Genomic DNA, 25,019 nt, shown 5'->3' with positions numbered 1-25,019 from the left:
TGTTGTTATTACGTTGGCTAACCAGTTTATAATAGACATTTGGCACTTCAGGTGGTTGTGGTGTATGGCCAGTATACCACAGCTAAGGGCTGTTCTTAGACATGTAAATTAGATATGTCTTTATTTCATTTTCAATACATTTCCAAAAACATGTTTTCACTTTGTCATTATGGATATATTGTGTGTAGATGTGTGAAGAAAAAAAAAATATTCAATCCATTTTGAATTCAGGCTGTAACACTACAAAATGTGGAAAAAGTTATCTTTAATCTGATCTGTTTTTGCAGAAAATTTTCCAGCAAACCAGCGGCTTACAGTTAGTGCATTCATCTTAGAATAGTTAGGTGGGACAAGTACATCACAGGCATAGTAGGTACACTTTTCCTCAATAAAGTAGCTATCCGCAAAGTCAGAGCTAGGGGGGTCCAAGTGCAATTGTGTTGGGGGGTCAGTTGAGGTGAGGAGGGGTTTTATTTAAGATACTATTTGAAGAGGTAGGGTTTCAGGTGCTTTTTGAAGATGGGCAGGGACTCTGCTGTCCTAGCTTCAGGGGGAAGATGGTTCCACCATTGACCAGGACAGAGAAGAGCTTGGACTGGGCTGAACAGGAGCTGGGTGGGAGGGCCAAGAGACCAGAGGCGTCAGAACGGAGTGCTCAGGTTGGGGTGTATGGTTTGAGCAATTAGGGTTTGAGCAATTTGAACAATTATAATCCACATAATAATTCACATTTCCTGTTGCTGCAGGATTATTTTCCTGCTGAGAAACTGGTCAAATTAAGATAGTAGGCTATATCTGTAACATTTTGAGTGAATATATTTATACCATTTTGAAATGGACATAGAGAATAGGATGGAGGAAGAGGGTATCTGACAGTGAAAAAAGAACACTTTTTTTTGTACTGTTAACGCTTTTTTTGTACATTGACAATGGTCGACTGTACCTACACCAACCACTAACTCTGGACACAGTGACGGCTGTCGGAGTACACAAGAGTGATGAGGAACCACACTATGTGAACCTCAGGAGGGTAACTTCAGGGGGCGCATATATATATATATATATATTGTATCTTTATTTAACTAGGCAAGTCAGTTAAGAACAAATTCTTATTTTCAATGACAGCCTAGGAACAGTGGGTTAACTGTCTTGTTCAGGGGCAGAACAACAGATTTGTACCTTTTCAGCTCAGGGATTCGATCTTGCAACCTTCACGGTTGCTAGTCCAACGCTCTAACCACTAGGATACCTGCCGCCCAGAGCTGTATAAATATAAACTGTCCACATGAGTGATTTTTCCTCTTTCGAAGGTGGAACACTCCGCTATGCTCACCAGCTAGATGCTGGTTGCTGTGGATTTCTGTGAAAAGCTCTCAGAATAATGGCAGAATAGCACATCCCACCTGTGATGTCAGAGCTGCGAGACTAGCTGTTGATGTAGAGAGGAAGGGGAGCCTATAGCCTGTTGCTTATGATCATCAAATAGCCTGCTAGGACTCTATAAGCCTTGTTCCTGTGCGCAGAGAGAGCAGAGTTGGTGTGCGATGCAGAAGCGACAGCAACAGTTAGGACTTCAGGTTTTCTTGTATTTCTGATCACTTTGTACGAACTAAAACTCACAGCTGTGGGAAGAACTGATACGCGACCACAGTGAGTATTTCATCATATTTGTTCTTATTTACCTCATCTCAGAGGATGTTAATACACATAATGTACCGTATATCAATCCCTTTTGACAGCTCATGTAACAGTAAAATGCATGGCGGTATAAACTAAGTGCTATCAGTATTCACCAAGACTTCAGTAAGTGTGCATCTGTTGATGCTGACCACCCTATCAACATTATAGAGGCTGTAATTTGTTGTAATTTTCAGTATAACACATGATAAACCATTGAGTGGTTTAATATTAGAATTGCTAATGTACTAATCACCCCCACAGTTGCCATGATTATGATCATGTTTATCTAACGAGCATGTTTTTATATTCAGCAACAGTTAGTTGGAAAAAATGAGTCAACCATGTGAAAATATAAATGTGTGCAAGAGTATCATTGTAAAAACGTTATAATTCTGTCATCTGAATGTGATGTAATTCAGATGACAGAATTATGACGTTTTTATAATGATACTCTTGCACACATTGATATTTTCACATGTACAGTAGCTACGTATATAATGCAAGTTTACATTTCCCCTCAGGTTTTTGAATTTAATATGAATGATATACTATTCTTCCAGGGCCATGAACATTTTAGCTACTGTCCACTCTGATTGTATCCAATGGGTCCCATCTGTTCATTTATTATAATGTTATCGCTCCATCTCCATGTCTCTGACAGATGACTATGATTAGCATACCGTAGATCACTACATGGGAATAGAGTGGCCGATATACTACATATGGTACATGGTAAGTCACTTTTTTTTTTTAAATGTATTTGCCAGATTTTGTTGAACTTCCGTAGCTGTAGCATCCGAGCAACATACAGAAAATATAGTACATGTTCTATTCAAAATGGCCAAAAAGACTTGAAGCTTCAAATCAAAATAAAATCAGAATTATTTATATAGCCCTTCGTACATCAGCTGATATCTCAAAGTGCTGTACAGAAACCCAGCCTAAAACCCCAAACAGTAAGCAATGCAGGTGTTGAAGCACGTTGGCTAGGAAAAACTCCCTAGAAAGGCCAAAACCTAGGAAGAAACCTAGAGAGGAACCAAGCTATGAGGGGTGGCCAGTCCTCTTCTGGCTGTGCCGGGTGGAGATTATAACAGGACATGGCCAAGATGTTCAAATGTTCATAACTGACCAGCATGGTCAAATAATAGGTCTGGGACAGGTAGCACGTCCGGTGAACAGGTCAGGATTCCATAGCCGCAGGCAGAACATTTGAAACTGGAGCAGCAGCACGGCCAGGTGGACTGGGGACAGCAAGGAGTCATCATGCCAGGTCTGGCCACTGAGGCAAGGTCCTACGGCTCAGGTCCTCCGAGAGAGAGAGAGAAAGAAAGAGAGAAAGAGAGAATTAGAGAGAGCCTACTTAAATTCACACAGGACACCAGATAGGACAGGAGAAGTACTCCAGATATAACATAAACTACTCCAGCATAAATACTGGAGGCTGAGACAGGAGGGGTCAGGAGACACTGTGGCCCCATCCGATGATACCCCCGGACAGGGCCAAACAGGAATGATATAACCCCACCCACTTTGCAAAAACACAGCCCCCACACCACTATAGGGATATCTTCAACCACCAACTTACCATCCTGAGACAAGGCCGAGTATAGCCCACAAAGATCTCCGCCACGGCACAACCCAAGGGGGGGCGCCAACCCAGACAGGAAGATCACACCAGTGACTCAACCCACTCAAGTGACGCACCCCTCCTCGGGATGGCATGAAAGAGCACCAGTAAGCCAGTGACTCAGCCCCTGTAATAGGGTTAGAGGCAGAGAATCCCCGGTGGAAAGAGGGGAACCGGCCAGGCAGAGACAGCAAGGGCAGTTCGTTGCTCCAGAGCCTTTCCGTTCACCTTCACACTCCTGGGCCAGACTACACTCAATCATATGACCCACTGAAGAGATGAGTCTTCAGTAAAGACTTAAAGGTTGAGACCGAGTTTGCGTCTCTCACATGGGTAGGCAGAACATTCCATAAAAATGGAGCTCTATAGGAGAAAGCCCTGCCTCCAGCTGTTTGCTTAGAAATTCTAGGGACAATTAGGAGGCCTGCGTCTTGTGACCGTAGCGTACGTGTAGGTATGTACGGCAGGACCAAATCAGAGAGATAGGTAGGAGCAAGCCCATGTAATGCTTTAGGTTAGCAGTAAAACCTTGAAATCAGCCCTTGCCTTGACAGGAAGCCAGTGTAGGGAGGCTAGCACTGGAGTAATATGATCAAATGTTTTGGTTCTAGTCAGGATTCTAGCAGCTGTATTTAGCACTAACTGAAGTTTATTTAGTGCTTTATTCAGGTAGCCGGAAAGTAGAGCATTGCAGTAGTCTAACCTAGAAGTAACAAAAGCATGGATTCATTTTTCTGCATCATTTTTGGACAGAAAGTTTCAGATTTTTGCAATGTTACATAGATGGAAAATAGCTGTCCTTGAAACAGTCTTGATATGTTCGTCAAAAGAGAGGTCAGCGTCCAGAGTAACGCCGAGCTTCACAAGACACAATGGTTCCAGCATTATTGGTACCTAGTAATTTCACAGTCTGACAGACGTATTAAACATTAGAGAGTGAATACTATTGATTGACAGATAGGTCACTCAATATAATATATGTTTCTGGAGTCAAAAACTCATAACAATGTTTTATCATACTCCTTGCCCACAGTTCCCCATATTTGGTTGTAAGTGTAGAGACCCGCTACATTAATGTATTCAGGGCTTGGAGACACAAGTTAGACAGACATTGATAGCTATATCAGTCTGACTACATGAATGTCGAGTCTATGCATAAGGAGCTAAGAGACTTTTGGCTGCTTTAGGCATTTCCACACTCTACATACAGTACCTAACATATTTCTGCTCTACACTGTAAACCCCTACACAGATGTTCTATATTTAGTTGCAACCGGCAACACGAAGGAAGCAATGCTCAAAACCTTGATTACATCTCTGAAAGCCACTACTGGAAATTGATTAATGGCAAATTATGAGCAATACCAGACCTAAGAAGGGAAGCAATAAGAGCTGCGTTGATTTACTAGCGCTACTGTTGTTGGATCACATATGTAAGAGGGTCATTAATCAATTGTTATACTACCAATAATCTGACCTTGGTTTTCCTCAAATGCAATCGTGCACAGAATGCAAGTTCTTTCTTCAGACCCCTTTATGATGTATGTTGTGTAATCTATAGATCTATTTCACCCACTCTGCAAGGTCATTCCGATTTGAATGAGATGAACTAGTGACTTTCTTGTATTTACATCTATGGCAGTCATGCTCCCCCATTCCACTCCGACTGGGCTAGTGCCAGAGTAAATATAATCTGCTTATTCCCAGATGTCTTTAGAAGTGGAGGACCTGAGCGACATGTCCTTACATGTCATTAGATCAGACCGCAGAGTCGCCATTTTAACGGCATTAATTGACTTACATTCTCAATGCACCTGAGGAAAATAGTCTACAGAGCCCTTTCTGCTCTCTGGTCAGGGCTAACTGTTGACACAAATTAGGCTGGGATAGGTGGTGTGTGATTGGAGAGCAAAACACTTCACTCTTCTCCCATTTTCACAACTTGAGTTGAGTGCCTTAAAACGTTGGCTAGTTCCAGCATTAAATATTCAACAGCAATTGATGTACAGTACAAATCTCCCATCTAGAATGATTTAGATATTTTGGATTTAGATATTTTGGGCAAACCAACACTGGCTGAACAGTTAGCAGACAGAAGCTTACATTAAAAAAATGATGTGCATTTAAACAGCATTAGACATTTAGACATTAAACATTAAACAGCATTAGACATTTAGACATTAAACATTAAACAGCATTAGACATTTAGACATTAAACATTAAACAGCATTAGACATCTCCTTTTCTACAATAACATGTTACAGTACAAATCCTTGCTGACAGCAGATTATAATTGACAGAGGAACCTACTGTCCATCCTTTTGAGTCACTAACCATTCTATCAAAACGATCATATTGGCTACCAGTACCACTGGTTAAAGTACCAGTCTTCACTCAACACCACACAAAACAACTTTTCCCTTTGACTCACTACCATTCTATTTGCTACCACTGCAGAAAATACTAGCCTTCACTCAACTCCACACAAAACAACTTTGTCCCTTGTTGTAATTTCCTAGAGCCCAGATCTGTTAATCCATCCCATCAACTAAAGTAGTTTCTCCTCTCTGTTCAGGCTGACACAAATCTAATAAGGGCTTCCAGAAAGACTGTATGTTGTTTTTTTCTCTAATTTTTAGTCCAAAACTATCCATCTCTCATCCCCCCCATCTCTCTTTTATCTGTCGTTCAATGTCCTCCCTGCCAGACCATCCCAATGAGGCCTGTAGTGGGGTCTGGTTTGGTCTCGTAGCCACTCAGAGCAATCCCTTCAAACACTCTGTCCATGCAGTGACAGGACAGACAGGACAGGCAGCTCTCTTCATGAACATCAAACATCAGACTGTCTGTCTGTGCACATCCCTACTGGGACTCTTTTAGCAGTGAAGAGCAGGATTAGGGTCAATTGAACCTTAATTAAACATGCATACCCTGCACCGTCCGAGACAGGTATGGACAGTACTATAACAGGATACTAATGTGTGGTTATGTAATGCACACAGTCTCACAGCTGAGATCTTGCGTAATCATTACGCAATCTAAAGTTGTGTTCTGTTCCATCTGTGAGTTTACTTTCCAACTCAGAGAGTGTGATATCAAACAAAGAGATCACAGAAAATGTGGATGGGCAAGAAAGAAACCATATGCATAAGAACCAAACCCATGAGAACAAGATAGGAATACTTACCTCATATAGCTAGATAGAAACTACATTTTGCTTTACAAATGTCCTTTTACGGGCATAATTAATCTAAATTATGAAGATTGAGAGGTACTCTCTACAATTTACAAGAAAATCTAAGTTCCTTGGGCAGAAAGATACAGTAGATTATGAGCAGAATTCCCCAAGTGTTGTCCATTAGCCAATTATGTTCCCAGTTCTGTCGCCTAATGATCACTTAAATATGACAGGGAAAACTACTCTCTATTCCAAACCAGTGCCGTAGTAAGTCAAGACACTTCAGAAAGAAGAATATGGAGGTTATGTTAAGGTGGAGGGTGGAGGGTGTAGGGTTGAGGGTGAGCATTTGGGTGCTACCCGAAATATTGTCAGTCACGGTGTGGTGGCTTAAGGGGATGAGGAGGAGTGATGAGGCATAATATGGAGCAGCCAGGCAGAAAAGGAGGAATTGGCAGTGTCTTCTCAGTTTCTGTCTGCGTAGTCCAGAGGGCACGAAGAAGGTCAAGGACGGAACACTAAGATTAATGGAGAAAATGGTAAAAGTTCGATAATTCCCATTAGCGGCCTGACATTTGCTGAGAGTGGAAAGAATCTACCGAAGGAAAGACAACTGCAACTGCAAGAAAGGACATCTCCATAGGCTTTGCGTCGAAAGGTTCCCCACTACACACATAAATTAGAAAGATGGCATAAAGGATTTTCCTTTAAAAATATATTTTTTACCCCCTTTTCTCCCCAATTTCGTGGTATCCAATTGTTGTTAGTAATTACTATCTTGTCTCATCACTACAACTCCCGTACGGGCTCGGGAGAGATGAAGGTCGAAAGCCATAAGTCCTCCGAAACACAACACAACCCAACTAAGCCGCACTGCTTCTTAACACAGCGAGCCTCCAACCCGGAAGCCAGCCGCACCAATGTGTCGGAGGAAACACCGTGCACCTGGCTACCTTGGTTAGCGCGCACTGCACCCGGCCCGCCACAGGAGTCGCTGGTGCGCGATGAGATAAGGATATCCCTACCAGCCAAACCCTCCCTAACCCGGACGACGCTAGGCCAATTGTGCGTCGCCCCACGGACCTCCCGGTCGCGGCTGGCTGCGACAGAGCCTGGGCGCAAACCCAGAGTCTCTGGTGGCACAGCTAGCGCTGCGCTGCAGCCACCCGAGAGGCCCCAGGATTTTCTTTTAAAGTAAGAGCGACAGGAAAGATAAAGATGGTAGTACAGTATGTAAAATATACGATATACTGTATGAAACCAACTGTTGGTTGTATGAAAGATATAAAGTAAAAGTATTAAAGTATGGTGTGGATTAAAGTAAATCACATTTGGATATTGTGGACCACGGTGGCTAGCAAGGCAATTACATCCCTTGAGATATTTCCTGTTCCAATGTAGTCCGTATTTATTAAATCCACCCACTTACATCAGAAAAGGGTATTTTTTTCTATTCCGCAATTCCTGCCGGAGTTTCTGTTGGCATAGGTCTTACAATGTAAGGTTTGCTCCAGGCATTGAATCTTGCCTGCATAAAAAAAAAAAGATTTGAAAACAGAGAGGGAGAGAGCGAGCAAGAGAGACAGAGACAGAGTATTGGCTCAGTATTTCTGTGGTCAGAAGTCCATTTCAACACTACCCACTTCGAGTTCATTAAGTTAGATGGGTTTCTAAAGGAAAACAATGTTGTTCAGATGGTCATTATGTGGTCTGAATGGTCATTAGAGGAGACTGTAAGACTCCAGGCCAGGCTGTATACTGTTGTCATCTTGAATAGCCTACTTGCCACCACACATTTGAGATCGGGGTCAAAAACAAATGGTTTTCGGTCTACAGTATGTAGACACTGTTACGGGTTGATGGGAAGGATAGTCCTTCCAGGAGAGGAGAGCACACAAGCCATTAGAAAAACAGGGACCCAGTCCTCCAGGCAGACTTGTTTTGATCAATTTTGGCAAAGTAAGACACGTCTGTAGTAGAGGGTGAAAAATAGTTACCACTCTACTCACACCACATAGACAAGATTATTCAATAATGACAGAGAATACAAAACGAATAAAAAGTAACGAATATTACTAAAGAAATATACAGCACCACTCAAAAGTTTGAACACACCTAATCATTCAAAGGTTTTCTTAATTTTTTACATTTTCTACATTGTATAATAATAGTGAAGACATCAAAACTATGAAATAACACATACGGAATCATGTAGTAACCAACATTAAACAAAGTGTTAAACAAATCAAAAGATTTAGATTCTTAGAGCCAACCTTTACCTTGATGACAGCTTTGCACACTCTCGGCATTCTCTCAACCATCTTCACCTGGAATGTTTTTCCAAAAGTCTTGAAGGAGTTCCCACATATGCTGAGCACTTGTTGGCTGTTTTTCCTTCACTCTGCAGTCCAACTCATCCCAAACCATCTCAATTGGGTTGAGGTCGGGTGATTATGGAGGCCAGGTCATCTGATTCAGAACTCCATCACTCTCCTTTTTGGTCAAATTGCCCTTACATAGCCTGGAGGTGTGTTGGGTTATTGTCCTGTTGAAAAACAAAAGATATTCCCACCAAATGCAAACCAGATGGGATGGCGTATTGCTGCGGAATGCTGTGGTAGCCATGCTGGTTAAGTGTGCCTTGAATTCTAAATAAATCACTGACAGTGTCATCAGCCAAGCACCCCACACCATCACACCTCCTTCTCCATGCTTCACAGTGGGAACCACACGTGCAGAGATCATCCGTTCACATACTCTGCATCTCAGAACCCAAAATCTCGAATTTGGACTCATTAGACCAAAGGACAGATTTCCACCGGTCTAATATCCGTTGCTCAAGTTTCTTGGCCCAAGCAAGTCTCTTATTATTATTGGTGTCCTTCAGTAGTGGTTTCTTTGCAGCGATTCGACCATGAAGGCCTGATTCACACAGTCTCCTCTGAACAGTTGATGTTGAGATGTGTCTGTTACTTTAACTCTGTGAAGCATTTATTTGGGCTGCAATTTCTGAGGCTGGTAACTCTAATGAACTTATCCTCTGCAGCAGAGGTAACTCTGGGTCTTCCTTTCCTGTAGCGGTCCTCATGGGAGCCAGTTTCATCATTGCGCGTGATGGTTTTTGCGACTGCACTTGAAGAAACGTTCAAAATTCTTTAAATGTTACAGATTGACTGACCTTCATGTCTTAAAGTAATTAAGGACTGTCATTTCTCTTTGCTTATTTGAGCTGTTCTTGCCATAATATGGACTTGGTCTTTTGCCAAATAGGGCTATCTTCTGTATACCAAACCTACCTTGACACAACACAAGTGATTGTCTCAAAAGCAATATGAAGGAAAGAAATTCCACAAATGAACTTTTAACAAGGCACACCTGTTAATTGTAATGCATTTAAGGTGACTACTTCATGAGGCTGGTTGAGAGAATGCAAAGAGTGTGTTAGCTATCCTCAAGGCAAAGGTTGGCTACTTTGAAGAATCTAAAATGATTTGTTTAACACTTTTTTGGTTACTACATGATTCCATATGTGCTATTTCATAGTTTTGATGTCTTCACTATTATTCTGCTATGTAGAAAATAGTAAAAATAAAGAAAAACCCTGGAATGAGTAGGTGTGTCCAAACTTTTGACTGTCACTGTATATGATTTGCATATTCAAATTCAACCTGAGTTTTGAATTTCATAGACCTTGATTCAGTATTGAATTGTAAATATTTGACTTATAAGAGATTAGGAAAATGTGGACATTGGATTTAAACTTAACATATAAGTGTATAGATCAAAACGGACTCGATAAGATGAATTTAAGCATTGTATAATTAGTCAACTATAATGTACTTGTTTTTACACAGACTTATCTGAAAACAAAACATATTTTACTCATGACCAAACCAATGGCCTCTGAAAGCTAACACAAACTTCAATGTTTATTTAAAGTGTGCCAGAATTGAGAAAATATCACCAAATAAGGATCACCCCTGATCAACTTTATATTTGGTCCATTACCAAGCCGTGAACAACACGACTCCAGGATCTCAGTTATAGCCTTTCTCAGACACTTGAAGTGAGTTTATCACTACATTTCCAAAGCAGTTTGAGTCAGATTCTCATGGCGCTGTAGGAACTGTAGGATCTGCTGTATTTCTGTTACATTTCGAAGCCACAGACAACTCTAACATTTCAGTAATAGCGTTTCTCAGACCCTTGAAGTGTCCTGTGTAATCTGGTAGTGCTTTTCAAAGACAGTTAGTGTCAGTTTCTCGAAGCACAGTTGGAGACGCATGAGCTCTGCAGATAGAAAGAATCACAGCCCAGGCCAGTGACTCACAAGCAATCTGGAGAGAACATGCCCTTTGGCAAAGCTGCGATAGACAGCACGGCATAGCACCGGCACGGAGAGGCCCATCGACAGAGGGCTAGACCTTAGGCGATCTGGTGGAGACAGAAACATTCTCTGGCTCCGTGTTGTTTCATCTCTTCCTCAGAGATTTCTGGGAGATACAGCTCTCCCTCAAGGAGGTGTTTAAAGGCACAGTAGAGTTCAAAACACAACTACTTCATGGGTGCTCCTGTGACTGGAAACAGACCAAAGGACCACCTGTTACTACTGGCCCCAGAGAGAAAACAAACAGTGCCAGAGCGATTGAAGGGTTTTATCTATCCGGTCTTTGCCATCCATGTCTTTGGGTGAAGAAGAGGAGAGGAATTTAAGATAATTTATTTGATAATTTTATCTTTGGAGCATGAAGAAGACATAATTGTTCTGCAATTTAGAGTGGAATGTTCTTTTTACTGTCTTTGGGCAAAGAAGTGGAAAGGATTTTAATAATGTCTCACAATAATGTTTCTTCCAGATTGGTATCTATCAGTATAATATCCTTGGAGCATCAATAAATGAGCCAATTTAATGGCCATTTCATTTTACTGGATATTTAGGATTTTGTAAGCAGATAGGACACTGTTTGTTGAAACTAAAATGGCCTATTTATCACACTACTGGTGATATGTTTTGAGTACTCCATCAAGATACAGAATGCTGTTGAGAATAACTGCAGTGTCATTGGCCATCACAAAAGTGGCCTGTATAGTTTGTTCAAGTGGTTGAGCAGATTCAAGCTGCTGTTCATTGTGACCGAAATGTTTCTCCTCACCCCATCTCGAACATATCCAGATATACACTTTAAATTTCCATTTGAGTCATCTATCAGACCCTCTTATCCAGAGGGATTAATCAACAATCCCATCCTTGCTGAACTCCACTGGCTTCCGGTCAACTATACAATTGACTTTAAAATAATCCTTGTAGTGTTTTAAAGCCTTGAATGGATTGAGGCCTACCTACTGACCTCATTTCTATCAATGAGCCACCTCGGACTCTCAGCAACTCCCTATTGCTTCAATTCCCTAAGACACGTCTTCGTACTATGGGGGACCGAGCCATCTGAGAGATGCTCCATCAATCAGAACTTTTAAAACATCCTTAAAACACATTTCTACATACTGTCATTCATATAGTCCTCATCTGGAAAGTCCTTTTAGGACATATTATTGCCACTTCCTGCCTTGATTCAAAACGTAGAATGTTTATTGTCAGGAAGAGTGGGGTGTGCCCAACTACACAAGCGGCAATGAGTAAACACACAACAAAAGAATTCAAGTTTTTGACGCTTTTACTTTAGCTTTTAGTTTGACAGATTTTACTTGCTAAGCTTTTTAGTGTCTCTGTAGTTTTACTCCACAAAGTTTCCTAACTGCTTCACTTGAGTGAGGTCCAGCCTGCACTCTTGTGCCAGTCAGTTGATTAGGGACTGCCTTGCAGGTGTGCTGATTAGTAATCCTGCACAGGTGTGTTGGATGAGCAGAGCTGTGGCGCTGTCTTCCGCTGGCCTGGGGCCGATGGCAGTGCAGCTTTCCACAGTGCTGCTGTCCACTATGCTGCAGCCAGGGCCGCTGCCCATGGTGCTGAAGTGAGCACACCTGTCTCCTGTGCTGAGGTGGCTGGCTCTGTTCATGGTGCTGAACTGGGCATCCTTCAGCCACATCTATGCCCATGTCTCTCACAGTGCCACATGTACTGCATATTGTATTTTATTACAATTATTTATATTTTTGCCTATGTAGAGCTTTAAGACAACACTGTAATGAAAAGCACTATACATATTAAGTGCATTATTAGTAGTATTATTAACCTCTCTGGTACAAGTGGGATGCTAGCGTCCCACCTCGACAACAGCCAGTGAAATTGCAGGGCGCCAAATTCAAAACAACAGAATTCCCATTATTAAACATCCTCAAACATACAAGTAATATACACCATTTTAAAGAAAAACGTCTTGTAAATCCAAACACAGTGTCCGATTTCAAAAAGGCTTTACTACGAAAGGACACCATGCGATTATGTTAGGTCAGCGCCTAGTCACAGAAAACCATACAGCCATTTTCCAGCCAAGGTGAGGGCTCACAAAAGTCAGAAATAGCAATTAAATTAAACACTAACCTTTGACGATCTTCATCAGATGGCACTCATAGGACTTCATGTTACACAATACATGTATGTTTTGTTCGATAAAGTTCATATTTATATCCAAAAATCTCAGTTTACATTGGCGCGTTATTTTCAGAAATGCATTGTCTCAAACAAACATCCGGTGAAAGTGCAGAGAGCCACATAAAATTACAGAAATACTCATCATAAACATTGATCTAAGATACAAGTGTTTAACATACGATTTAAGATAAACTTCTCCTTAATGCAACTGCTGTGTCAGATTTCAAATAGGCATTATGGCAAAAGCACACCATGCGATTATGTTAGGTCAGCGCCTAGCCAAGGAAAACCATTTTCCAACAAAGGAGAGGTGTCACAAAAGTCAGAAATTGCGTTAAAATGAATCACTTACCTTTGATGATCTTCATCTGATGGCACTCCCAGGTCTCCATGTTAGACAACACATTTTTGTTTTGTTCGATAAAGTTCATCTTTATGTCCAAATACCTCCTTTTTGTTTGCGCATTTAGTCCAGTAATCCAAGTGCACAAGGCGCGGAGACTAAGTAAAAAAAGTTCCATTACAGTTTGTAGAAACATGTCAAACGATGTATAGAATCAATATTAAGGATGTTTTTATCAAAAATCTTCAATAATATTCCAACTGGACAATTCCTTTGTCATTAGAAATGAAAGGGAATGGAGCTCGTGCTCACGGCCGCGCGTGTGACTAAACTAAAGGCTTTCAGCCTGACCACTGGTTCAAACAGCTCTTATTCGCTCCTCTTTCATAGTAGAAGCCTGAAACAATGTTCTAAAGACTGTTGACATCTAGTGGAAGCCTTAGGAAGTGCAATCTGACCCCATAGACACAGTATATTGGAAAGGCATCTCTTGAAAAACTACAAACCTCAGATTTCCCACTTCCTGGTTGGACTTTTCACAGGTTTTCGCCTGCCATATTAGTTCTGTTATACTCACAGACATCATTCAAACAGTTTTAGAAACTTCAGAGTGTTTTCTATCCACATCTACTAATAATATGCATATCCTAGCCTCTGGGCCTGAGTAGCAGGCAGTTTACTCTGGGCACGCTTTTCATCCGGATGTGAAAATACTGCCCCCTACACCAAAGAAGTTAAGATACTTTTCCCCTTCTATTTAAGATGGGGCCCTCTGTTCTTTAGAAACAACCAGTGGCAAACCAAACACAGATTGCTCCCATGGGAAACCAAGCAGGCTAAATGAGAGGAATAGGTGAATGTCAATGTACTACATCATCTTTGGCTTCGCTTGGGGTGGTTCACTCTAATGTGACAGGTGGGAAACAGAGAAGTAATCATTGGCCCGAGGCACTGACAGTGCAAACACCTAATAACTACCCACTGACCGTGACGCACTCTGATACATACATTTTTTTGCGTTTTGTCATATGGGTTTTTTATTCACAGCTAAAACGTGTGTTGTATTGTGGGATTGGTAGTCATTTCACACACAGCAAGATGGAAATTGGAGTGTTTCAAAAGGCTATTCTTTGTAGTTGCAGAAAGTGAGGCTGTATAACTAAGAGGTGATCGTATTGTAAAAAGTGTTAAGTATCACATGCAATCAATCCATCCCTAAGTGCTATAGCTACCATATAGTCTGAAAAAATCAAAGCAGCACTGGAAAAACTACACTGCAACTGTTACACAATGGATAGCAGATGTTTTCTGACAGAAAATGGTTGGCTATGTTTATATCAATTCATCTAGATGAGTAAACGTGTTCAAATATGTGTGCATGGTATCTTTATGTAACAGGGACCAACAGTGTGGGTTTAGTGTTGCATCATTAGACGATAATGATCCGTTTGTTGTGACAGAACTGGGTACTGGGGTTGGGGTTGCCTCTGCTTAGCTGCCTAAAAGTTATTAGGGGTCTGCCATATGATGTACAAGTAGGGGGACATCAAGAACAACTACATTTGTCCAATGTTGTTGAACCAATGTGGCAGGAATGTTTATATTGGGAAGAGCCAATATTGGAAGTCTTGGCAGATTACAAATCCATTTTTGTAAGCAGGAAGTCACCCTGCTCTTTATGATGATATCACATTGCTGAGTCTAGGTCTACCTGCCTATGTGTTTGTATCTGTGTGTGTGTGTGTGAGTGTGTGTACTGTGTATGCAGTGTCATTATGCAGTAGTCCTGAAATAGAAGTTTACTATAAGATCTTGATTCCCATGTAGTGTAAATGTAACTATATCACCTTCGGCTATGAATTAGTCTTGCCAAGTTCTCGCCAGTGTTTTCGTTCCAAGTACATTTATCATCTCACCCCAGTGTTTATCATAGTTACATGACTCCTCTACATGATACATGGTTGCCCTACGGCTGTAAAGAATCAACAGCATGTGTGGCATCCACTACAATTATATCCATTAGACAACCAGACCCCAGATAATTTCAGGTGTTGTCCATCGAGCATCAACATCACAGTGAAATCATATGTTGCCAATCCATTAGACAGAGCTTTTAAGTGCATTACAGGGTAAATCAATCACAATCAGCAACCGTTTCAAGCATCTAAAATCAACCAATACATGTAACAGGGTTTATTTTATTGAGGCTTTTGCCTATTAGTGACACATAATGAGAAAAGACAGGGAATCAATGATTTATTAATGTTTTTAGTTTTTCATATGATTCCACATCTGTTATGTGTTAACTGTACATTATGGTCACATCAAATCAAACCAAAGTTTATTTGTCACGTGCGCAGAATACAACAGGTGTGTTTCACCTTACAGTGAAATGCTAACTTACAGGCTCTAACCAGTAGTGCAAAAAAGGTATTAGGTGATCAATAGGTAAGTAAAGAAATAAAACAACAGTAAAAAGACAGGCTATATATAGTAGCGAGGCTATAAAAGTAGCGAGGCTACATACAGACACCGGTTAGTCAGGCTGATTGAGGAAGTATGTACATGTAGATATGGTTAAAGTGACTATGCATATATGATGAACAGAGTATCAGTAGGGTAAAAGAGGGGTTGGTGGGTGGTGGGTGGCGGGTGGCGGGACACAACGCAGATATGATAAACAGAGAGTAGCAGCAGCGTAAAAGAGGGGTAGGGGGGGCACACAATGCAAATAGTCAGGGTAGCCATTTGATTACCTTTTCAGGAGTCTTATGGCTTGGGGGTAAAAACTGTTGAGAAGTCTTTTTGTCCTAGACTTGGCAGTCTGGTACCGCTTGCCATGTGGTAGTAGAGAGAACAGTCTATGACTGGGGTGGCTGGGGTCTTTGACAGTTTTTAGGGCCTTCCACTGACACCACCTGGTGTAGAGGTCCTGGATGGTAGGCAGCTTAGCCCCAGGGATGTACTGGGCCATACGCACTACCCTCCGTAGTGCCTTGCGGTCAGAGGCCGAGCAATTGCCATACCAGGCAGTGATGCAACCATGCTCTCGATGTTGCAGCTGTAGAACCTTTTGAGGATCTCAGGACCCAGGCCAAATATTTTTTGTTTACTGAGGGTGAATAGGCTTTGTCGTGCCCTCTTCACGACTGTCCTGATTACATAGTAATCCTTGAAATGGAAAAACATGTTATCCTATTTAAAAGTCAAAGGATTTAGGCCTACTACATCTGTGACATGAACAGACCACTTGAATGAACTTCTAAGTTAAATTGCAGGATACATAAAGTCAATTAAAAATTCTAACTAGCAACAAAGATGCTTTGCCTCTTCCTCTCTGTTAGCAAGTACATTCCCCCATATGAAAAGTACATAGAATACTAGCTAGCTAGCTACCATTATTACATTAACCAACATTATCTTCGATCTTAATCAAGATATTGTGGATGACTGACTGACATCAAAAATAATAATGGGTAGTCATTAAACAAATATGCCAAGAATAGCAATGCTACTAAAAACAAGTTAGCACAGTTAATACATTTACTAAAGAGAAATGTCCACCGAGTTGTGTGGACATAGGACAAGCAGCTAGCTATCTTCCCAGCTAGCTATCTTCCTAGCTAATTTTTATTTGCTACCAGCCAGAAAAGTCAAAGCAGAGACGGTATTTTGTAGCTAACTACCAAGCTACACTACCAAAGCTATGTCGGTAATTCAGTTAAATGAAAAGATGTAGCGTTAGGAAAAAGTCACTCACCAAAACAGTGAACTCTGGAGTCACCAGTTTGTTATTCAGACAGAGTCTGACTTCAACTCGAGTGCTTTTACCTCAGAAAAAATGACACAATATTTTTGCTGGGGTGGAGGAGAACTTGGAGTTTCATGTATACTACATCCTACATTTTAAAATATAATTTCAAGCAAAAGTATTTTTCAATACTTAATGTCTAATATGATCAGTTGGTGGCTTTAACACTCAAAGAACACAAAGATCTTAATCAGGAAAGAGTTCAACGTGGTCCTGGAACCCACAATCCAACAAAGAACAATCTACGAACGTTCCTTTGTAGTACATGTAGTCCTACCCAGTACCTGTACCCTTTGCATATGAGATTATGAAATAATGATAATAACATAGAATTTTGTGTTTGTCCTTTCCTCTCCTTCTAAAGGTAAGCATGTGCCAGAGAAAGGTCGACCACAGGGATGTGACCAGCGATGGAGGTAGAGGGGTTGTTCCTGTATAGGTAAAGATGACGCTGCTGGCAGGTGATGGCTCGGACTACGACTACAGCGCTCTGAGCTGTGCCTCTGATGCCTCCCTCCTCCTCCTCCCTCAACCCCCGCCCCTGTCAGAGCAGGAGGCCCTCAAGGGGGCCTACTACAAACGAGCCCAATTACTTCCCGAGGACTCAGACCGCCTCCTCACCAATGCTACCTCACTCTTCGCTACCCATAAACTCCACGTCATCATCAACGTGGGTGGGCTGCGTTATCAACTACCCTGGACCACCTTGGAGGACTTCCCCCTGTCCCGACTGGGCCAGCTGCGCCTCTGCAGCAGCTTCGACGAGATCATGTGCGTCTGCGATGATTACGACATCGCTCAAAACGAGTTCTTCTTCGACCGCTCGCCCTCTGCCTTCCGCACCATCCTGACTTTCCTGCGGGCTGGGAAGCTGCGGTCCCTCAGGGAGATGTGTGCCCTCTCCTTCAGGGAGGAGCTGCACTACTGGGGGGTCCCTGAAGAGAACCTGGAGTGGTGCTGCCGTCGCCGCCTCATCCAGCGGGTGGATGAGTGTGACGAGTTGGAGCGGGCTGCCCTGGAGGACGAGGAGGAGGAGCTGATGATGGACACGGACAGCGGGCACCGTAGGGGTTCCACCGCCCTGGCTACGGAGACCCGGATGGGACATTGTATGAACAAGCTGAGGGACATGGTGGAGCGGCCCCACTCGGGCCTGCCAGGAAAGATCTTTGCCTGTCTGTCGGTGCTGTTTGTCACCATCACAGCTGTCAACCTGTCCATCAGTACCATGCCGGCTATGAGAGAGGAGGAGGAGCAAGTAGGTGGAAATTTTGAGGACCAGGAGGCCTCAGTACAGGGCAAAAGGTCATACACTCTGTACACTTCCCAGACACTTGATAACAAAACTTGCACTTTGAAATTGTAAAAAAAAAACATTTTGAATATCAGAGCTGTAATGTAAAGCACAAAGAGCATTTGTCAAGTTAAAGTAATAATGGATTATGTGCATGGGCTATAATTTGCAAAGAAAAAACATCTGAAACATTTGGAAAAGTCTTGTTCAAATTGAATATACATGCTCATGAACATGGCTGACTTGAATCACTGCAGTAATTCCTCTTTTTTGGGCCTCGGTAGCCAGATAAAAAGAGAATTGGAGTGACACACACACACACACACCACTGCACTTCTCTGGTTTCACTGTGAGTTCTAGGAGAGTACTTCCAGGAGCAAAAGCAATTCATTCATTTTTAGCCTCCGTTATCTGGTGGTAACCATCATGGAACATATTTTGTAACCCAGAAGGTAATTCATTACCCCAGAGGTGATGGACTTTAGATGGTGCTCCAAAAGGCTGATACCTGAGCACAGCATTCCAAAATTGCATCCCTGATAGATTCTATTGTTAGATGGTTAGAATCAATTGAAGAAGAGTATTTTGCTATCTAAACGCTGTTCTGTCTGAGAACAAGCTTATTGTACACTCTGTGTAGAAATGATACACTGGTATAAGTTGTTTCCTACTCTGTGGGAGTGTTTCATGATAATATTGCATGTTTTCAACTCAAAGGCCACTTTATATCATACCGTATGTGCTTTGAATTGGTTAATAATTTAATATCAACAATCGAAAAACAATTTCTAAGAAACAATCTCTCAAATAGTACATAACCTTCAGCCTTGGAGAGCATTATTTTGTGTTAACTAAATTCAGGAATTTGTTTATGTTTTTGTTTCAGTACATAGATATTTTAAATATTTTATGTAGCTGAATAAAGCAACACATACTTTCACAGCACCTCACTCTGTGCAAGAACTGTCTGACCAGAGAACAGAGAACATAAAAAATATTGGTAACAAGCTGTGAACATAAAATATTTGGGCTGTAATGAATGGAGTCTGTGTTCAATGCCCTGCAGTCTACAATTTGACATTTGAGGAATAGAATTTGGCATACCTCAATGACGTACCTTGGATTTTAGGCAGCACCATAGCTCCCTCTAGTGTCAAACTACTCATGCAACAACCAAAAGTCAAGAACGAGTTCAGAACAAAAGCCTATACACCTTGTGGCTTGGTGGATACAACACTGCTGTATATGCTAGATGTTTATATACAGGTGATAACCAGTATCTCGTGTCTCATAGGGCAAGTGCTCCCAGATGTGCTACAACATCTTCATTGTGGAGACGGTGTGTGTGGGCTGGTTCTCCCTAGAATTCACCCTGCGCTTCATCCAGGACCGAGACAAACTAGCCTTCCTGAGGCGCCCTCTGAACCTCATAGATGTGGTGGCAATCCTGCCCTACTACATCACCCTGGTCATGGACAGCTACCAGGGGGAGAAGAAGCTGGGCTCGGGAAGTAGTTACCTGGATAAGGTGGGCCTTGTGCTCCGTATCCTCCGCGCCCTGAGGATCCTATATGTGATGCGACTGGCCCGCCACTCCTTGGGCCTGCAGACTCTGGGGCTGACAGCGCGGCGCTGCACACGGGAGTTTGGGTTGCTCCTCCTCTTCCTCTGTGTGGCCATTGCCCTCTTCTCCCCGCTGCTCTACCTCATCGAGAACGAGATGGCCGCCACCCACGAGTTCAGCAGTATCCCCGCCACCTACTGGTGGGCTGTCATTACCATGACAACGGTGGGCTACGGGGACATGGTTCCGAGGAGCATCCCGGGTCAGGTGGTGGCACTAAGCAGTATTCTGAGCGGGATTCTTCTCATGGCATTCCCAGTCACCTCCATCTTTCATACGTTCTCCCGGTCCTACGTGGAACTGAAGCAGGAGCAGCAGAGGCTACTGCAAAGACGGACACACTTCCTGTTACGCAGGAGGATGGGTGGGCTGGGAAGTAACATGTCGCTGGAGAGTGACAGCTGTGGCTCCACTAAGACCAGGGACCGGGATGACTGAAGAGTAGGAGGAGGAGGAGGAGCAGGAGGAGCAGTAGGAGAAGCAGTAGGAGAAGAAGTAGGTGGAGGAGGGAGAATTAAAGGACTCGAAGCACAGAGAGAATAAAACAAAAGAGGGGTTAGGACTTGTCAACTTCATCTGTGAACAGCGACCTATGAACAGTGACTGTGGATGATGAGAGAAAGAAATCAAGGACACAAAGCACAGAGACAACGGAGAGAAAATCTGAGAGAGAAACAAATAAGGGTTAAGAGGACCTGGCAATGCTCTGCTAAAAATGTTTTAGTTTATTATTCTTCTCTGGACGATGTCATCTCTGTCTGCCATTATGCGGTAATAGAGGCCAGAAATATTCCCATAAACCAGAAGATCTGCACAATAACAGAAAGAAGATTGTAATGAATCCTATTAGATCATTGACATTTTGCTGTATAACAGTACATTATATTCTATAAATGCATAAATCCAAAATAACCTACAGTATAAGCTATATGTAATATGTGATTGATTTCTTCTTCATTTTTGTGTCTCAATTGTGAAGAGTCCAGTCCATAACCATATTTCTTAAGAGTTAGGTGTATTGGAGGTGTATTGGTGCTCAGCACTGTTAGGGGTTGCATATGCAATTTTATGTATGAAACATTGAAGAAACATGTATATGTCCGTAGTTGTTGTTGTGCTCCGTATCTTGAAAATGTATTTCTAAATAATGCTGTCGGTTGCTAAATATTGACAACTGAACTGAAGCTGATCTGCCTCATGATTTCTTGGACTTATTTGTAATTTCACTGACTTTGTTGCTATTTCCCAAACAATTATATGTCTATTGGGTCCTACTAATCACCCCAAACAACCCAATAGTACCAACAAGTACCTAAAAGTACCCAAAATAACCCAATAATAGCCAAAAGAACCCAAAAGTACCCAGGAGAATAACAAAAAACCCTAATCAGGTACCCGAAATAACTCCAAACAGAAGTGGAGGCTGGTGTAAGGAGCTATAGGAGGACAGTCTCCCACATTGTAATGTGGTTTCTATATATTTGATGTGTTTGATACCGTTCCATTATTCCATTCCAGGTATTACAATGAACCCGTCCTCCTATAGATCCTCCCACCTGCCTCCTCTGCCAACCCGGTACCAAAAGAACCCATAAACAAACCCAAACAGTTACTCAAATGATCAGTTCAGGTTCACGTTTCTGATGTTTCAGGTGTTACGCCACATGCTAGTCATAACTAGGAAACGCTGAAATTTCTGACTTGCTGATTTGTTGAATGCGGCACGTCTATAACTACAATCAATTAGGATCTTTTGGGTTCTTTTGGTACCCGGTTTGGCAGAAGAGGCATGTGGGAGGATCTATAGGAAGATGGGTGCGTTCACTTTTGTCAAGATAGTGACCAACGATGGTCACCAACTTTCAAAGTGTGTTGCAATATGGGCATAAAAATTGTCTGACTACATCGGCCGCATGACCTTTACAGCAATCATATGATCAAAGGTCATGCACTTGGACTGCAGTCAACTGAAGATTTCTTCAGTTGCTCCTCAGCAAAAAACTTGAATTTTGAATTTTGAATTTTGAAACTTGAATTCGAAACCAAAGCATTGTGTGAGATGAGCCTCTTCATTGGTTATTATCAATGCATGTTTACTGTTTTTGGGTGGATGACTATTTAGAGCATAAATACATCTTTATCTTTACATCCTAACAATCTAATTACATAGGACTACATGTGATCCACGTTTCTAACATAGATAAATGAAATATCCAACCAGATGCTACTGTAACGTTGTGTCCCATGTTATATCCTGCAATTTATTTGTTCAGCCTGTAATATTGTTGTCACCAAACAAATGCAAATGTGTTGATTGTCTATTGCGTGTGAATAAAATTGAATACATATTGTAAGCTACACATGGCTTATTTTAGGGGATTTCTACACTGGCAATTTTAGAGGCTTAATCTGTGGCCAAGAAACCAGCCCTTAATGAGCAAGTATCCCAGACACCAGTCGCGAGGTCAATACCAACTGCATTTGACTGCTTGGCATGTTGTTTAGCATATTGTTTGCCAAGTAATTTATGTGAACTGATGTACATGTATAGTCTAATCCTGTTCATATTGTTTACCCAGTATGTGAACTGATGTACATGCATAGTCTAATCCTGTTCATAGTGTTTACCCAGTATGTGAACTGATGTACATGTAAATGATTCCTTTTCTGTACAGTGAGTGTTTTGTCCTTCATGCGCTTGAATCAAATTCTGTTCTTTACATGCTGACAAAAGCAACATTAAAGGTTGAGAATTAAAGAAATTACACTCCCGGCTGTAGCGATGCTACCATTCAATCAATTACCATACAGTAAGAATCTTTGTGGACTAGGTTTAATCACATCTGTTACAACTCCATGTTGCACAAGCACAAATAATGAGGAAGGTGCAAGGCCATGACGAAATTGCAAACAACACATCATATCTCACATGATGCAAAAACACCGATATGTTCTCATTCTAGTAGCCTATGCACTCACAGAACAATTCCTGTGAATGTGAGAGAGCTTGGGCTGGTATCTAATATCAGCATATTAATTCCTTGGACCATGTTGATCGTGTTCAGCTTCGGGTATGAGATGTCGAATTTCGATAGCCTCCACTTCATCGGCAGTAACAAAGGCGAATGCCACATCTGCAATTGGCTATGTTTCTGTTAAGGTGTCCAGTGATTTTCTTGTCGACATTTAGAAAGTGCTCGCATAGAAAATAGATGTGACAATTGCCTGCTAGGGTGAGTTTCCATTTAGGCTAACTATCTTGTGTTGATAAAAGCAGCATGACATCACACCTAAGAAACACCTATGGTCAGTGTCGAATACAAATGTGGTGGTTGAAGTGTTTCCATTAGCCCTATTTGGCAAATTGCACGTTAATAAATTGGCCACAGCCTGTAGGCCTATGTGTCATGTAGCCCGCAAAAGCCTGCACGTATAGAATGCAATAATTGACTAATATTTGCCAGTCTAATAATTATTCTGTGCCAACCTATCGCCACAGTCCATGCCAGGGTGGAACTTGCACTCATGTAGATCTGAAATAATTGGATGGTGAAACTAGAAAAGCAAGGCAAAGCAATTCGGGTATTCTGGAAAGTCTGGACAACCCTTGTCCTGCAAAGAAACATACATTTTATAGCTGAAAAAAAAGGATTTTGCAAGCAGTAGGCATTTAGAAGTACATGTGGGTGGAGTGGAGTTTTATAGTTATGTGGGTGCCATCAAGTCCCTTCAAAATGATTCAGCATTTTTTTTAAAACATTGTTTCCATCATAATCTGTCGCAATAAAGAAAGTTCGACAAAAGACAAATCCACCTGTCAAACATATAAAAATGTTGTTGATCTTTAGAAAATGTTTGCTATTGGCCTATCTGCGTTTCCATTATGGAATAAACCTGGGTCAATGGAAAACTGCCTATAGAGCACCATTGTGGAGGTGTAATAATACCCATAAAACCTAGCGGTCAAACAGGGAAATGGTTCCAATAATTTTTCCACCATTCATTTTTCCCATTGAGAATTTTAGAAACACTTAAAATAAGGGCTGTGTTTTTTGTAGGCTTACCCATTTTGATAACCATGCAAATCTCTCTCTGACAAGGTGACTTTTATCAATATATTAGGCTCTATTTACTCTCAGATTTGAAAATGCTAATTAGCATCAAAGTAAACATCATGCAAGACTACAAATCCCTGCAAGCTCCTGCACGTCATCTCTAGCTGACACCTATGCTAACAGGTATTGTGTCCATTTAAAACATGGACAAGACAGTTCACAGAATTGTTAATTTAAAGAAATGTAGCCAATTTATTCATTGCTAAATTTAGCTACCTTTCTCAATCAAATCATATTGTATGGGTCACATACACTTGTTTAGCAGATGTCATTGTGGGTGTAGTGAAATGCTTGTGTTTCTAGCTCCAACAGTGCAGTAATATCTAACAAGTAATATCTAACATTTTTACAACATATACCCAATACACACAAATCTAAGTAAAGGAATGGAATTGAGAATATATAAATATATGGTCAAGCAATGTCAGAGCGGCATAGCCTAAGAGTAGAATGGAATATAAACTACCGGTCAAAAGTTTTAGAACACGTACTCATTCAAGGGTTTTTCTTTCTTTTTTACTGTTTCCTGCATTGTACAATAATAGCGAAGACATCAAACTATGAAATAACACATATGGAATCAAGTAGTAACCAAAAAAGTGTTAAACAAATGAAAATATATTTTATATTTGAGATTCTTCAAGTAGCCACCCTATGCCTTGATGACAGCTTTGCATACTCTTCGTATTCTCTCAACCAGCTTCACCTGGAATGCTTTCCAACAGTCTTGAAGGAGTTCCCACATATGCTGAGCACTTGTTGGCTGCTTTTCCTTCACTTTGCTGTCTGACTCA

At 41.5% G+C, this 25,019-nt stretch overlaps 1 protein-coding gene across 1 annotated transcript; it reads left to right on the top strand.

The window, feature by feature from the left end:
- The first annotated feature begins 1,508 nt into the window (after nucleotides 1-1,508).
- LOC112221782 (potassium voltage-gated channel subfamily G member 1) lies at nucleotides 1,509-22,875 on the top strand. The gene is made up of 4 exons (XM_024384103.2): nucleotides 1,509-1,650; nucleotides 2,342-2,412; nucleotides 17,557-18,450; nucleotides 19,781-22,875. Exons 3-4 carry the CDS (start codon nucleotides 17,638-17,640, stop codon nucleotides 20,546-20,548), a joined length of 1,581 nt encoding a protein of 526 aa, XP_024239871.1. The 5' UTR covers nucleotides 1,509-1,650; nucleotides 2,342-2,412; nucleotides 17,557-17,637; the 3' UTR covers nucleotides 20,549-22,875.
- Nucleotides 22,876-25,019: the final 2,144 nt, after the last annotated feature.

The sequence above is a fragment of the Oncorhynchus tshawytscha genome, linkage group LG22 (assembly GCF_018296145.1).
Source record: "Oncorhynchus tshawytscha isolate Ot180627B linkage group LG22, Otsh_v2.0, whole genome shotgun sequence".
In the NCBI taxonomy this organism is placed as follows: Eukaryota; Metazoa; Chordata; class Actinopteri; order Salmoniformes; family Salmonidae; genus Oncorhynchus; species Oncorhynchus tshawytscha.
Note: the sequence above shows the minus strand (reverse complement) of the source record. Positions and strands in the feature narration are given on the sequence as shown.